This window comes from Erpetoichthys calabaricus, chromosome 9, assembly GCF_900747795.2.
Source record: "Erpetoichthys calabaricus chromosome 9, fErpCal1.3, whole genome shotgun sequence".
NCBI lineage: Eukaryota > Metazoa > Chordata > Cladistia > Polypteriformes > Polypteridae > Erpetoichthys > Erpetoichthys calabaricus.
Genome location: NC_041402.2, coordinates 183,763,928 through 183,779,645, shown reverse-complemented (window position 1 = coordinate 183,779,645; position 15,718 = coordinate 183,763,928). Strand labels below are relative to the sequence as shown.

General features: G+C 44.5%; 1 protein-coding gene across 1 annotated transcript in view; it reads right to left on the bottom strand.

The window, feature by feature from the left end:
* Positions 1–870: 870 nt before the first annotated feature.
* Positions 871–15,718, bottom strand: part of gfi1b (growth factor independent 1B transcription repressor) — a 41,174-nt gene continuing 26,326 nt past the window's right edge. The window contains exons 4-7 of the mRNA XM_028808579.2: positions 12,036–12,262; positions 11,767–11,904; positions 1,566–1,731; positions 871–1,434 (exon numbers count right to left, since the gene is read on the bottom strand). Coding sequence (XP_028664412.1) covers positions 1,256–1,434; positions 1,566–1,731; positions 11,767–11,904; positions 12,036–12,262 — 710 coding nt within the window. The 3' untranslated portion in view covers positions 871–1,255. The remainder of the gene's footprint in view (positions 1,435–1,565; positions 1,732–11,766; positions 11,905–12,035; positions 12,263–15,718) is intronic.

The following is a 15,718-nucleotide window of genomic DNA, read 5'->3' as shown; positions in this document are numbered from 1 at the left end:
TTTTGGACTCAGATTTATACACAATTGTATTGAAACTTTGTCTTTTGCAGCCAAGGTCAAGTACATGAGTGGCTGTCCCAAACCTTTGTCTCACGTCGAGGCTCATCTTTTCACTATATATGTATATATATATATATATATATATATATATATATATATATATATATATATATATATATATATATATATATATATATATGTATGTATATGTGAAATGGGGTCCCTCTGTGACACCCCCATGGCACTTCCCCAGTGGTAAGAAATGACACACTATATAAACAATTTCTCAAAAGGTTCTAAAGTTCTTGGAGATGGTGCAGCCTATTGAATGCTGTTCTATAAAATAAGGGTTGATTGTTTGAAGTTATCAAGCGACTATTAAGGTTAACCAGTTGATATATGGCCATGAACTGTGGGTAGTGACTGATAGGATAATATAACAGTTACAAATAGTGGAAATGAGCTTCCCTCACAGGGGGTCAGCCTTAGAACTAGGGGTGAGAAGCAAAGACAATTGGGGGGGTGTGGGGGCTCAAAGTAGTGCCACTTCTCCTCTGCATTGAATTGTGCCAGTGGAGGTGGTTTGGGCATCTGATTAGGAAGCCTCCTTGATGTCTCCCTGCAGAGGCATATCCAACTGGGAGGAGACCTCATGGCAGACGGAGGACACGATGGAGAGAGTAGGTCTCCCGTCGGGTCTGGGAATGTCTTCCTGAAGGGGTTGGTAGAGGTGGTGGGGAAAATGGACATCTGGGCATCTTTGCTGAATAAGCGGTAGAAAATGGATGGATATCAGAGTGCCATATTACTGCCCCTGAACTGTTGTGAAAATCTGAAAACATTTGCTTGTCCATCATAATAAATATACTCTTGTATCAGAAGTGAGTTTATTACAATTTTCACGTGTAGAGCTGAAGTTGTCCACATTCAGTAGAGGTTGCTTTTGGGCACTTCGCCCCTCTTAACACAGTTCAAAGCACACGACTTTGCTTATTTAAGTTAAAAGAGTCTTTCACATCCTTATGTGACTCCAGTTGGGCATCATCCTATTCTGGGAGAACCCCATTAAACATGTCTACAAACTGGCACCACTACCTGGCAGCCTGGTTTCAAGGCTGGCATGCAGTCTCTAGTCCTGTGGGTTTCTGGTGTTGGGGAGAGTCCAAGCTGTCCATCTTGTTCAGTGACCCCCAAATGCCAACCCCCCACCCCAAAAAATACACCACCATCACCACCTTATCGTGCCTGCCACCCCTCACTTGAGGCTGTGCTGGCTCTCATGGTGCCGCCGCAGGTCCACCTTACGCTGGAAGCCTTTGCCACACAGTTCGCAGCCAAAAGGCTTGAATCCAGTATGCTTGCGGCTGTGAGTGATGAGGTTTGAGCTTTGGCTGAAGGCTTTTCCACACACCTGGCATTTGTGGGGTTTCTCACCTGAAAGACACAGACAAGGCAAGGAAGTTCAAGAATGAAACGCGGGCAAAGTGTGGCAATACCCTTCAACTGCAAAACACACACACACACACACACACACACACACAGAGAACCAGGCTGATAATCCTTACCAGTGTGGATGAATGTGTGTTTCTTCATGTCGGACTTCTGGTGGAATCGCTTCCCGCAGTATTGACAGGGGTAGGGCCGAGTGTCCGAGTGAATCAGCAGGTGAGTGGACAAAGTGGACGAACGCTTGAAGGTCTTGCCGCACATTTTGCACTCAAAGCTCCTCTCCTGTGTGTAGACAATTAAACAGCAGACGCTTACAGTTAGGTCCATAAATATTTGGACATTGACAACTTTTTTTCTAATTTTGGTTCTGTACATTACCACAATGAATTTGAAATGAAACAACTCAGATGCAGTTGAAGTGCAGACTTTCAGCTTTAATTCAGTGGGGTGAACAAAACGATTGCATAAAAATGTGAGGCAACTAAAACATTTTTTGAACACAATCCCTTCATTTCAGGGGCTCAAAAGTAATTGGACAATTGACTCAAAGGCTATTTCATGGGCAGGTGTGGGCAAGTCCGTCGTTATGTCCTTATCAATTAAGAAAATAAAAGGCCTGGAGTTGATCTGAGGTGTGGTGCTTGCATGTGGAAGATTTTGCTGTGAACAGACAACATGCGGTCAAAGAAGCCATCCTTAAACTGCGAAAACAGAAAAAACCCATCGGAGAAATTGCTACAATAATACGAGTGGCAAAATCTACAGTTTGGTCCATCCTGAGAAAGAAAGCAAGCACTGGTGAACTCAGCAACGCAAAAAGACCTGGACGTCCACGGAAGACAACAGTGGTGGATGATCGCAGAATAATTTCCATGGTGAAGAGAAACCCCTTCACAACAGCCAACCAAGTGAAGAACACTCTCCAGGGGGTAGGCGTATCGATATCCAAGTCTACCATAAAGAGATGACTGCATGAAAGTAAATACTGAGGGTGCACTGCAAGGTGCAAGCCACTCGTAAGCCTCAAGAATAGAAAGGCTAGATTGGACTTTGCTAAAGAACATCTAAAAAAGCCAGCACAGTTCTGGAAAAACATTCTTTGGACAGATGAAACCAAGATCAACCTCTACCAGAATGATGGCAAGAAAAAAGTATGGAGAAGGTGTGGAACAGCTCATTATCCAAAGCATAGCACATCATCTGTAAAACACGGTGGAGGGAGGCAGTGTGATGGCTTGGGCGTGCATGGCTGCCAGTGGCACTGGGACACTAGTGTTTATTGATGATGTGACACAGGACAGAAGCAGCCGAATGAATTCTGAGGTGTTCTGAGACATACTGTCTGCTCAAATCCAGCTAAATGCAGTCAAATTGATTGGGCGTTTAACCTAATAGCCAAAAGCTCAATTTTGGTCTCAGCAGACAACAGAACCTTCTTCCAGTTGACGTCAGAAAGTACAGAGATATCCTTAATTGGAACTTGCTCTTTAGAGTACTGGACCCCAAACTGGAACAAAGATTCACCTTCCAACAGGACAATGACCCTAAGCACAAAGAAAAGACAACACAGGGATGACTCAGTGAAGGTTCTTGAGTTGCCTGGCCAGAGCCCAGACATAAACTCAATCAAATATCTCTGGAGAGACTTGAAAATAGCTGTGCACTGATGGTATCCATCCAACCTGACAGTGCTTGAAAGGATCTGCAGAGAAGAATGGCAGGAAATCCCCAAATCCAGGTGTGCCGAGCTTATCATGTCAAACCCAGGAAGATGCCCAGCTGGAATTGCTGTCAAAGGTATTTCAACAAAGTGTTCAGTCTTCTTCTTCTTCTTCATCTTTTCCTACTTGTATGTGGGGTTGAGGGGCCTGATCAGTCTTCTCCGTATAGCTTGGTCCTTTTAAACCCTTTTCCTTCAGATCTTCTTTTATTTTATCTTTCCACCTCTGCTTTGGTCTCCTTCTCTTTCCCTTCCCTAGGACTTCCAGTCCCATCATTCTTTTTCCCCCACATATTCATTGTCTTTCTTCATCACATGTCCATACCACTTTATTATTTAACTTTAACTTTATTTATTTAACCTTACTCTGTTGTACTTTCTGAGATTTCTCTCCCAATTTTGTTCCGCCTCTGATTGTCTCTGATTGTCTTATTCTGTTCTTCTTTGTAACTCCACACATCCATCTCCACTTTCTCATTTCTGCCACCTGCAACTTCTTCTCTTGCTGTTCTCCCTTTACTGCCCGTGTCTCAGCTCCACACATCATTGCTGGTCTTATTAATGTTTTAAAAACCTCACCTTTAACCTTCACCTTAATTCTTCAATCACATAATACTTCTGATACCTTCTTTCAATTGTTCCACCCATCCTGCACTCTATGGGTTATATCTGCATCTAGTTTTTCATCTTCAGGTACCACTGGTCCTAGATATTTCAACTTCTTCACTCTTTTCAAATCGCTCTCCCTGCAGGCTAACTTCTAAATCCTGATCATCATTAAACCTCATATATTCTGTCCTCTTCCTATTTATATCCAGCTCTCTATCTTCTAAAACCATTCTTTCAACTTCCTCTCCACTTCCTCTTTTCTGGTGCTACACAACACAAAGTCATCAGCAAAAAGTATTGACCAGGGAGATTGGTCTTAAATCCTATGATTTAACACATCCATAACCAGATCAAAGAGGTAAGAACTTCAAGAAAATCCCTGGTGCAGGTCAGATCAGGTCCGGTTGGTAAGCATACACTCGTACAGCACGTTGCCACAACCACCACACATTGAAATAGTTTGGGATGGTCCCAGTTGGCAACCATCCATGCAGACACGCGGTCCAGTCCTATGACAATCTATCTGCCACAGCCAGGTGTTACATAGATGTCCCCTTGGCCTAGTCCAACCACTCTGGTCCTCAACAATGAGGATCCTGTGAGCCAGATCATCCTCGGTTAATCGTGCCACATGGCCGTAGTGCCGTAACTGACTTTCCCTTACAATGCAGGTAATGTGCCTCATTTGGCAACACAAAGTCAAACCAGCGGGACCCAAGGATTCTCTGAAGAGACACAGTACCAAAGGAGTCCAGTCCTTGTTCTCTTGATATATCCCTGGTGCAGACCTCCTCTAACTGGGATCTTGTCTGGTACCCCAACACTACTTCTAACCCGAGTCCTCACTCCCTTATACATATTCTCAACAATCCTCACACACTATACTCTGGTCCTCCTTGCTCTTTCGTGCACCTTCACATCTCTTGATGTGGCACTCTGTCAAAAGTCATCTCCAAATCAATAAACACTACATGTAAACCTTTGTTTTTCTTGATGCTTCTTTATGCGGTCCCTCATGCAAAGATGGCATCGGATGTTCCTTTCTCAGGCATAAAACCAAACTGCTAATCCTCTATGGTGGTCTCCTCCCTAAGACTTCTCTCTATAACCCTTTCCCAAATTTTCATTGTGTATGACATTAGCTTTTCCCTCTTTAGTTTTGTACACTGAAGTTCAGTGAAGTCCTGAGCAAAAGGTCTAAATACCCGTATCAATACAATATTTCAGTTTCTTTACTTTTAATAAATTTGCATAGATTTCTAAAATCCTGTTTTCACTTAGTTGTGCTCAGGTATTGAGTGGGGAATAAATGAACTTCAATGATTTTAGCAGAAGGCTGCAACACAACAAAATGTGTAGAAAATGAAGGGGTGAGTCCACTGGACCATACGGACTCCTCACTAGACACAAGAAAGAGAAGGCCAAGGGCACAGGTGACCATAATGGGTGTATATGAGTGTCAAACTGGGAGTCCACTGGACCAACAGGAACTCAAAGGTACAGAAACCCCGCCTCTCACCCAACCAGGCCAGTCTGGAGCCTGCGTCTCTATGCCTTTATGAACATTAGGAGCCTCTTCCACAATTCTTCTGCTCAGCACACATGCAAGTTCTTTTTATTATTATTTTTTTTTTGAGAAAATTTAAGTTTAAAGCATCTCTCCTCTGGTGGGCTTGAAAGTGACTTGTTGGCAGGCCACGTCTGTGTGGTCTGGCTTGATAGGTTTGGCAGATCATTATCGTCCCTCAGAGAGGAAGACGTGAACTCGGGCCGTCAAAAGCTGGCAGGTCTTGTCAGCAGTTGGCGCGCACCGCTCTTCACAGGTGTACTACAACGGGGAGACCAAGGTTACAGTTTGCTTCATTAAAGCGACGGCGTAGGCCCGCGTTGCTCGGCTCGGAGGTCTGCTGTCACAGTTTAACGGGTTGCGTGTCGACAGGGCAGCTGACTTCTGTGTTGCTGCCTGCCATCCTTCCTCTCCACCTAATTAAATGCATCAGAGTGACAGACTGTGCAGACAATGCAAAGCAAGCATGGCATCCTGTCACCTGCTGTACCTGAACAAGGAAACGCCACCGCTGCTACACGTACAGTACGTACACAGGAGTGTAGGCCTCATTATGCCATGTGTGACAGCGAGAACACAAATTGGGTGCTGGGGAGGCAAGCAGCAAAGCCAGTATGAGGCTGAAGGTCTCAGCAGTGTCATGAAGGAGATGGCCTGTCCCTATAGGCCAGGTGCGACTGAAGGTGGACAACGTGGGAACACTCCAAAGCAGGACAAATATGTTTTACTTGCAAACACGGGTGCTTCTGCAGAGGTACATGCAGAATCCACCATTCACGGCCTCAGCAGCGGATGTGGGCGAGACTCTGAGCAAAATAAACCCACGGGAAGCTGTGGGTCCAGATAAAATTCCTGGGCGTGACCTCAGAGCTTGTTCCTCAGTGTTGGTGGATGCCTATTTAATCTGTCCCTTGTACCAGCCTTAGTCCCCACGGTGAAGAAGAGCATGGTGACTTGTGTCAGTGACTACCGATCCGTTGCTCTGACTCCTATTATGATGAAGTGCTTCTAAAGACCGGTCATGACTTACATCCAGAGCATTGCACTGGTCACTGTAGACCCCCATCAGTTTTATTAGACAGCAAATTGGTCCTCAGAGGTGTGGAAGGTTATCTGTGCCAAAATGAAATTCAATTCAAATAAAAATAATAATAAAAAGAACTTATGTGTGTGCTGAACAGAAGAATTGTGGAAGAGGCTCCTAATGTTCATAAAGGCATAGAGACGGCGAGCTCCAGACTGGCCTGGTTGGGGGAGAGGTGGGGTTTCTGTACCTTTGAGTTCCTGTTGGCCCAGTGGACTCCCAGTTTGACATTCATATACACTCATTATGCTCCTCTGTGCAGGTTAGGTGCATTGGCAATCCTAAATTGTCCCTAGTGTGTGGGTGTGTGTGCGGCGGGCTGGCACCCTGCCCGGGGTTTGTTTCCTGCCTTGCACCCGGTGTTGACTGGGATTAGCTCCAGCAGACCCCCGTGACCCTGTGTTAGGATATAGCGGGTTGGATAATGGATGGATGAATACTATATGGCAATACTATATGGCAATAAACAGGAACGACTTAAAATTGCATCTTACTTAAGAGTGCAAAGCACTAAAGGTTTAAAAGCAAGTCAAAAATCTTGGGGTACTTCTGGATGCAGATCTTGCTTTCAGTAATCACATTAAAACAATAACTAAATCTGCGTTCTACTATCTGAAAAACATTTCTAAAATCAGAGGTTTAATGTCAAAAACACACTTGGAGAGACCTGCCCATGCCTTTATTTTCAACAGAATAGATTACTGCAACGCTCTTTCATCAGGCCTGCTCAAAAAGACAGTTAAAAATTAGCAATTTGTTCAGAATGGCGCTGCCAGAATGCTTATCTTTACCCCAGTACTAAGATCACTACACTGGCTTCCAGGCAGTTACAGTACTGATTTTAAGATGCTTTAGTATAATAAGTGGCTAAACAGCTTAGGACCAGAAAACATAACAGAGATGCTAACCATTTACAGACACAATAGACCCCTTGGATCCTTAGGGGCTGTACAGCTGGTTATACCAAGATCAGGTTAGGTTGGGGTACAGAGTGTTGCCGCAACCACCACATGACAAAACAGCTAGGGATCTTGGTTGGCAACCCCCATGGCAGACACGCAGTCTAGTCCTACCGTCCAGAAATGACCCTTTTTCTGCCACAGCCAGGTGTTACATAGGCATTCTGTTGGCCTGGTCCAGCCACTTAGGTCCTCAACAATGAGAGTCCTGCAACCCGGATCACCCTCGGGTAATCGCACCACATGGCCGTAGTGCCGTAACTGACGCTCCCTCACAGTGCAGGTCATGTGCCTCATTCAGGACTCCATGAGCAACACAAAGTCAAACCAACTGTACCCAAGGATTCTCTGAAGAGACACAGCACTGAAGGAGTCCAGTCTTCATCTCAGGTCACTGGATAGCGTCCATGTCTCGCAAACAGAAAACACCAGGACTCTAAAGACTTGGACCTTCGTCCTTTTGCATAGATATCAGGGCCACCACACACCCCTTTCCAACGACCTCATGAGCCCCCAATGGTCTCCCAATCTGTCTACTGACTTCATAGGAAGGACACCAGCCTGAGGTAAGTAAACCTCTCGACGAGGTTGACACTTTCCGCAGACAGACACACAGCTGACTGCTGTGCCCAAGGGGTCATTAAAGGCCCCTCGCAAGCCCAGACACTCAGACTCCTCACTAAAACTGTCGAGAGTCCCGATCAGAGCCTCCATTGAAGATCACAGCATCGTCGACAAAGTCAAGATCAGTGAATCCCTCTTCACTAACAGATGCCCCACAGTGAGATCGAAAACAGGCTGAAATGGCTTTTAGCCATTATGCAACACAAAAATGGAATCATCTGCCAAAACTTGTTAGAGATGCCCCAACAGTAGAAACTTCCATCCATCCATCCATCCATTATTCAACCCACTATCTCCTAACACAGGGTCACGGGGGTCTGCTGGAGCCAATCCCAGCCAACACAGGGCGCAAGGCAGCAACAAATCCCGAGCAAGGTGCCAGCCCACTGCAGGGCACACACACATACACACACCAGGGACAATTTAGGATCACCAATTAATTACCAATGAAGGATCACCTTCAACATCTGCAATAAGATGCTGCAGATGTTCTATTAGACAGTTGTGGCGAGTGCCCTCTTCTATGCGGTGGTGTGCTGGGAAGGCAGCATTAAGAGGAAAGACGCCGCACGCCTGGACAAACTGGTGAGGAAGGCAGGCTCTATTGTTGGCATGGAGCTGGACAGTTTAACATCTGTGGCAGAGTGAAGGGCACTCAGCAGGCTCCTATCAATTATGGAGAATCCACTCCTGCATTATTATCATTCTTTAATTTAATATTATTTATTGTATCATTATGCTGCTGCTGGAGAATGTGAGTTTCCCATTGGGATTAATAAAGTATCTATCTATCTATCTATCTATCTATCTATCTATCTATCTATCTATCTATCTATCTATCTATCTATCTATCTATCTATCTATCTATCTATCTATCTAAGCACCTAACCTGCATGTCTTTGGACTGTGGGAGGAAACCCACGCAGACACGGGGAGAACATGCAAACTCCACGCAGGGAGACACAGGAAGCGAACTCGGGTCTCCTAACTGCAAGGCAGCAGCGCTACCCACTGCGCCACCCCTAGTAGAAACTTTTAAATCAAAATTAAAAACATTCTTAGATTTCTGTGCCTTTGACTGATTATGTACTGTGCTGCACTATTACTGAACTGAAATGCTGCTGTGTCACCCTTTTATTTTCTTCTTTTTACGTGTTGTTTTAACTTTCTGTCATTTGACTGTCTCTCTAAATATTCTTATATAAAGCACTTTGAATTGCCTAATGGTACAAGATGTGCTATATAAATAAACTCGCTTTACTTTACCTGCTTTGCTAATGTTCAGCCTTTAGGCCACATGGCCATCCCTATAAAACACAATGGGAGGTGAGGAAGCTCCACTTTGAAACTACAGGAACACAATAGCCTTCCGGATTCTCATTCTATCACAGGATGACATGGGCACAAACGTATGAAGTGACTGCTAACCTGTAGGCTATAGGCTCAAGCAAGCCTCTCCAAACCTCATATGGGGCTTCTCTTCAACCCTCGTCAACCAACGAGCAGCATGATGTCTCCTGAAGCAATCAAAGTGGTGAGGAGGCAGGTTGTAGGGGCCCAGAAAGATTCAGTTGCTTGGATGGGATTGGAATTGCGGGTACGCTGGCATTAATCTCTAAACAACGTGAAACAAGATGGTGAAGGAACTGGTCTCAGGCACCCAGCTGGCGTTAGAACGGGGGACATGCTGGCGTCCAGCTCTATAACATACTATACTGAGGGTTGACCTGATAATCAAAACCCAGTGAATGGATTTTGCTCAGAGGGATATCAGATGTCCACATGTAAGGTGGGATTGTGAAAGGGAGGTTATCAGTTTCTGATCTGCTGTTGAGTCAGGCATTTTCATCTGAGAGATACAGAGTGATTCACTTGAAAGAGGCCCTGAATATTCTGTAATAACTCTCGCCAGGATGAAACAAAGTGCAAGGAGCTCCTCAGTATATGGAGCTTTGAACAAGCCGGGATGCCCCTGTGTCTGAGCGATGAGGTAGGCACCGGACAGCCGTTGCGACATTTAACCTCCATTTGCGACTTCTGGGTGCCTACCGCCCATACTACCTGTACCCCTTCACTCAGTCACTCGACTTCTCATCGGGATGGTGGTGTACAGTATTGAGCAGCGCGTCTTCATGGTGTGAACCTATTGGGTCACTAATTCATTTAAGCGATGTCAGAATCCACTGGTTGATCGCGAGTTAACGGACGGTTACTTCCGTCAAGATGGAGCAACGTGTCACACATCAGCAAGGAGCCTGGCAGAAATCGAGTCCTTCTTCGGGCAACAGGGTAATTTCAAAGGGGCTTTGGCCACCACGGTCGACTTCTTCCTTTGGGGTCTGAACATCAGAACAAGCCTCACACTGGAGATTTGAAGGAAAACATCCGATGTGAAATTACCGCTATTCCCCCCTGAGACGCTTGCCTGATATGTTCAGGGACATGAAGCGCCATGTCGAAATGTGTCTTGCAGAAAACGGAAACCACGTCCAGCATCGCATGTAATGCAATCGATTACACAAACGTCAACTTAAGTAGCGTATTTTTTGGGTTCCGATTGCTTCATCCTAACGGGAGTTACAACAGAATATTCCGGGGCCTCTTTCAAATGAATCTTCCTGTACAATCGATAAAGGGGTGAGATACAAGTTCAAGTTCAAGCACTTTCCTGTTATTGTGTAACACAATGAAGTAACTTTTCTGACAACCCCAAAGGTGCAAGGAGATACAAAGGGGATGACGAAACTTTGGAGACATGCTGGCAGTACAAAGCTTACTGGTTTCAAACTCAGTGGTCTGCCGTGTCTAAGGACATCATGAGGTAAAGACGTAAATAATCCAGTGGCTCCACAGTAGGCCTCTACTTCTGAGAGACACTAGGAACTGAGAAAGCTCATCTCACTGATCTATAGTTGAGCAGGGAGATGATCCACATGGTATTTGACGGTGGTCCTTTCAGTCTCTTTCCTGGATGGCAGGGTGCTCTCTTCAGGGGAAGCGGGCCCATCTTGGTTACAAATTTGTGGATCTCCACGGGGTCAAGAGTCCTTTGGTTGGGAGACTGGATATGAGTTTGGCTTTACCCTTGTGAGACCACTCATTTAAAAAGTGAATGTCTTTACAAAATGGAAAGCATGGAAGTCCACAGTCTGGCTTTAAACTACTCAAAACCTGTCAGTCCCTTGTGACACAGAGGTCAGTAGGCCAAAGCCTGCACTGAAGTCAGCCAAATAAATAACCCACTGTTAAAAATCAAATAATATTCCAGCAGCTACGTTGTACGGTTTGGAGACGGTGGCACTGAAGAAAAGACAGGAAGCAGAGCCAGAAGTGGCAGAGATGAAGATGCTACGATTTTCGCTTGGAGTAACGAGGGTACACAGGACTAGGAGTTGAGTACATTAGAGGGACAACACAGGTATGACGGTTTGGTGACCAATTGAGAGAGGATGGATTGAGATGGTTTGGGCACATGCAGAGCAGAGATGAGGGGTACATAGGGAAATGAATATCAAGGATGGAACTGCTAGGTAAGAGGAAAAGTGGAAGGCCAAAGAGAAGGTTTATGGATGTGGTGAGAGAGGACATGGAGGTGGTAGGTGTGGCAGAAAATAATGTGAAAACCAGGGATAGACGGAGACGGATGATCTACTGTGGCAACCCCTAAATGGGAGCAGCTGAAAGAAGAAGAAGAAGAATGACCATGCCTAAAACAGCGGCCATATACATGGTGATCATGCAGTGGTCACCTTACCTGTGAATGGACATTCATATGCTGCTCCAGGCTCACCGTGTGACCAAAAGTCTTCCGACAGATGCTGCAGCTGAAAGGTCGAGAGCCATTGTGTGACCTCCGCACGTGGACCTCTAGCCCATGTGGTGTTGAGAACATCTAGAAAAGTCACAGAGAAGGGAAAGTGGACTCAGAAGTGGTTACAATACCCATGCCACCTGTTTCTGAATGGCCACATCCAAATGCTTGAAAGAACACCATTCAAATGAAAAACAAAAAAAAAAGGATACCTTGCTGCAGGTGATACAATGATATGTCTCCGAGCTTGGGGAGTAGCGGGTGTTAAAATCCAGAGGTGACTGGGCACTTTGTTCCCCCTTGAGGTGGCTCTGGTAGATGCTGCTGGCGTGTTGAAGGAGACCAGACTGAAAGTTGCAGGAAAGCTGATGAAGATCATAGGCGGACTGCAAGGATTCCCAAGGGAAGGATGGCTTGTAGTACAGTTGGGAGGGATGGCCTGAAGGAGCAGAAGAACAGAAGGACAATCAGTCAGGCTTCATGTCATTTTAACAGCAGACTGCTCTGAGCAATTAAGCTGGCCACGGTGTTTTATGAGCCATCTTGGAACAGAATAAGGAACACATTTCTAGGAGTCGAGCTTTATATGTATGGCGCAGGTGTTAAAACAGGGTTTAAATCATAGCCCAGGAGCTTAGATACAGGAGGAGATGGGTCAGTAGTCCATCAGAAGAACAATCCGAGGATGGAGCAATAGTCCAACCCCAGGAACAATCAACAGATGGGGCAATAGTCCATCCCGGGAACAATCAAATAGTCCTACACAGGAACTGCCTGTGGGCAGTAGGCACAAGAAGGGAACAACCGGCAGATGGGTCAGTAGTCCAGCAGAAGGTGACCGCTCTCAAAGAAGAGCCAGTTTAACATCTTCAGAAAATGAGGGGAAAATCCACACAAACACAGGGACCTTTATTTTAATTGAATATTTTTCATTTAATTTAAGCCTTATTTTATTTAATTCCTTTCAGTGAGTGCAAGGTAATGAAATCCCAAACAAATAAGAACACAACATGCATGGCGTCGCATTCAGGTGCCTTTGTAGACTCGATCAACTGGTCTGAAAGTGGCAGCATTTTCAAATTTTCGAGTCACTTCATCAAAGAACTTTGTCATCACAATTTTGTTTATTACATATTCTCATAACAGTGAATCATATTCAAAAATAACAGCAATAATGTTTATTAGCAGTACACATACAATATGTTTTACTATCGTTTACAATATCATGGGGCTGAAATCACTTTCACGGATGGCAGATTCCAACTTAAGTAGATGCAAAGATTCCAAAGCTATTGTTAGAAGTTGTTGGATGTGGAACATCTGTGGTTTTTGTATTTAAATTTCTTACACGCAAAATGTTTCATAAAAAGTACTCAACGGAGTCTTAAAACCTCTGCTGAAGTTTCAAGCTAAAATTATTGGTTGCATCCAAACCTGATAGATAGCGGAGCGTTGTGGCGCTCTGCAGATAAACTACAGTGTCGGATACGTGACGCGCACAAACAAGAGGTGCCGTGTGTAGAATAAGATGTGACGCTGTGACGCACAAAAAACAAAAGGGGCCACGACCAAAATAAGATGTAACACGTACAAACAAGAGGTGCTGCATGCGAAATATGAGTGACGCACACAGACAAGAAGAGCCGCACTCAAAACAAGACGTAATGCACAAAATAAGATGTAATGTGCACAAACAAGAGGTGCCAAGAGCAAAACAAGATGTGAAACACACAAATAAGAAGTGGTGCCCGCAAAACTCAAAATAAGATGTAACGTGGACAAACAGGAGGTACTGTGTGCAAAATAAGACGCGACATGCGCAAACAAGAAGAGCCACGCTCAAAATAAGACATAATGCGCAAAATAACACGTAATGCGCACAAACAAGAGGTGTCGTGGGCAGAAAAAGATGTCACACTGTGACACAGAAAAAACAAGAAGAGCCGCGCTCAACATAAGACGTAATGCGCAAAATAAGACATAATGCGCACAAACAAGAGGTGATGTGTGCAAAATAAGATGTGACTCCATGACGCCCACAAACAGGAGGTGCTGCGTGCAAAATAAGATGTGACACGCACAAACAAGAAAAGCCACGTTCAAAATAAGACGTATCGTGCAAAATAAGATGGGACACGCACAAACAAGAAGAGCTGCGCTCAAAGTAAGACGTAACATGCAAAATAAGGTGTAATGCTCACAAACAAGAGGTGCCGTGTGAAAAATAAGATGCAACACACAGAAACAAGAAGAGCTGCGCTAAAAATAAGATGTAACATGCAAAATAAGGCATAATGCTCACAAACAAGAGGTGCCACGTGCAAAATAAGATGCAACACACAGAAACAAGAAGAGCCGCGCTAAAAATAAGATGTAACATGCAAAATAAGGCATAATGCTCACAAACAAGAGGTGCCACGTGCAAAATAAGATGCGAAACGCAGAAACAAGAAGTAGCGCTCTCAAAACTAAAAATAAGATATAATGTAGACAAACAAGAGGTGCTGCGTGCAAAAGAAGATGTGACTCCATGACGCCCACAAACAGGAGATGCTGCATGCAAAATAAGACGTGACACGCACAAACAAGAAAAGCCATGTTCAAAATAAGATGTATTGTGCAAAATAAGGCGTAATGCTCACAAACAACAGGTGCCGCGTATAAAATAAGATGCAACACACAGAAACAAGAAGAGCCGCGCTAAAAATAAGACGTAACTTGCAAAATAAGGCATAATGCTCACAAACAAGAGGTGCCGCGTGCAAAATAAGATGTGACACGCAGAAACAAGAAGTAGCGCTCTCAAAACTAAAAATAAGATACAGCATAACGTAGACAGACAGGAGGTGCCGTGTGCAAAATAAGATGCGACACGCACAAACAAGAAGAGCTGCGCTCAAAGTAAGACATAACATGCAAAGTAAGGCGTAATGCTCACAAACAAGAGGTGCCGCGTGCAAAATAAGATGTGACACGCAGCAACAAGAAGTGGCGCCCTCAAAACTCAAAATAAGATGTAACGCGAACAAACAAGAGACTAGCAAGCAGAATAAGCAAGCAGAATAAGATGTGACTCTGTGACCCCCACAAACAAGAGGTGTTGTGTGCAAAATAAGACATGATACAAACAAAACAAGAAGAGCTCCCCAAAATAAGACGTAACGTGCAGAAACAAGAGGTGACGCTCACAAAATAATAGGTGACGTGCATAAATAAGAAGTGTCACACACAAAATAAAACATGATGCACCCAAACAGGAGGTGCCATGTGCAAAATAAGATGTGATGTGCACAAACAAGACATGTTGCACGCAAAATAAATGTGACGCACACAAACAAGAGGTTTGTGCACCCAAAATAATAGAGGTGTCAGCAAACTCAAGTACCGCGCACAAAATTGGTAGGTAGAAATTCAGAACAAAAGGAGGATGTTGGTTGGTGGAAAGAACTGTCAATTACTCGCGAGTAAACGTGATGACAATTGATATATAGCTTTTTGTAATTGACCTATACTGTATATAGCCTGCTCGCCGCTGTCATCACGTTCACTCAGAACTGATTGATAGTTCTTTCGTTTTGAATTCGGGCCTACCTTTTCTTGTACACTTAACTCCAGTTTTATGCGCGGCACCTGGCTGAATTTGTTGACAGTCCTCTTTTTTTGTTGCACATCACTTGTTTGAATTTACTGACGCCGTACTTATGTTGCGCACATCACCCTGTGTTTGTGTCTTCTTACATCACCGCTCGCTCCCTGGGATTGTGTAATTTCTCGATGCAGAAACAGACTCAAGCCATACCCATCCCTTTTGTAACCACGATGTAAAAAATCATACGAGGGAAATATGGCAGAAAAGAGATACATGTATTTAACTTGCTTTAAAATGTAACTTCCA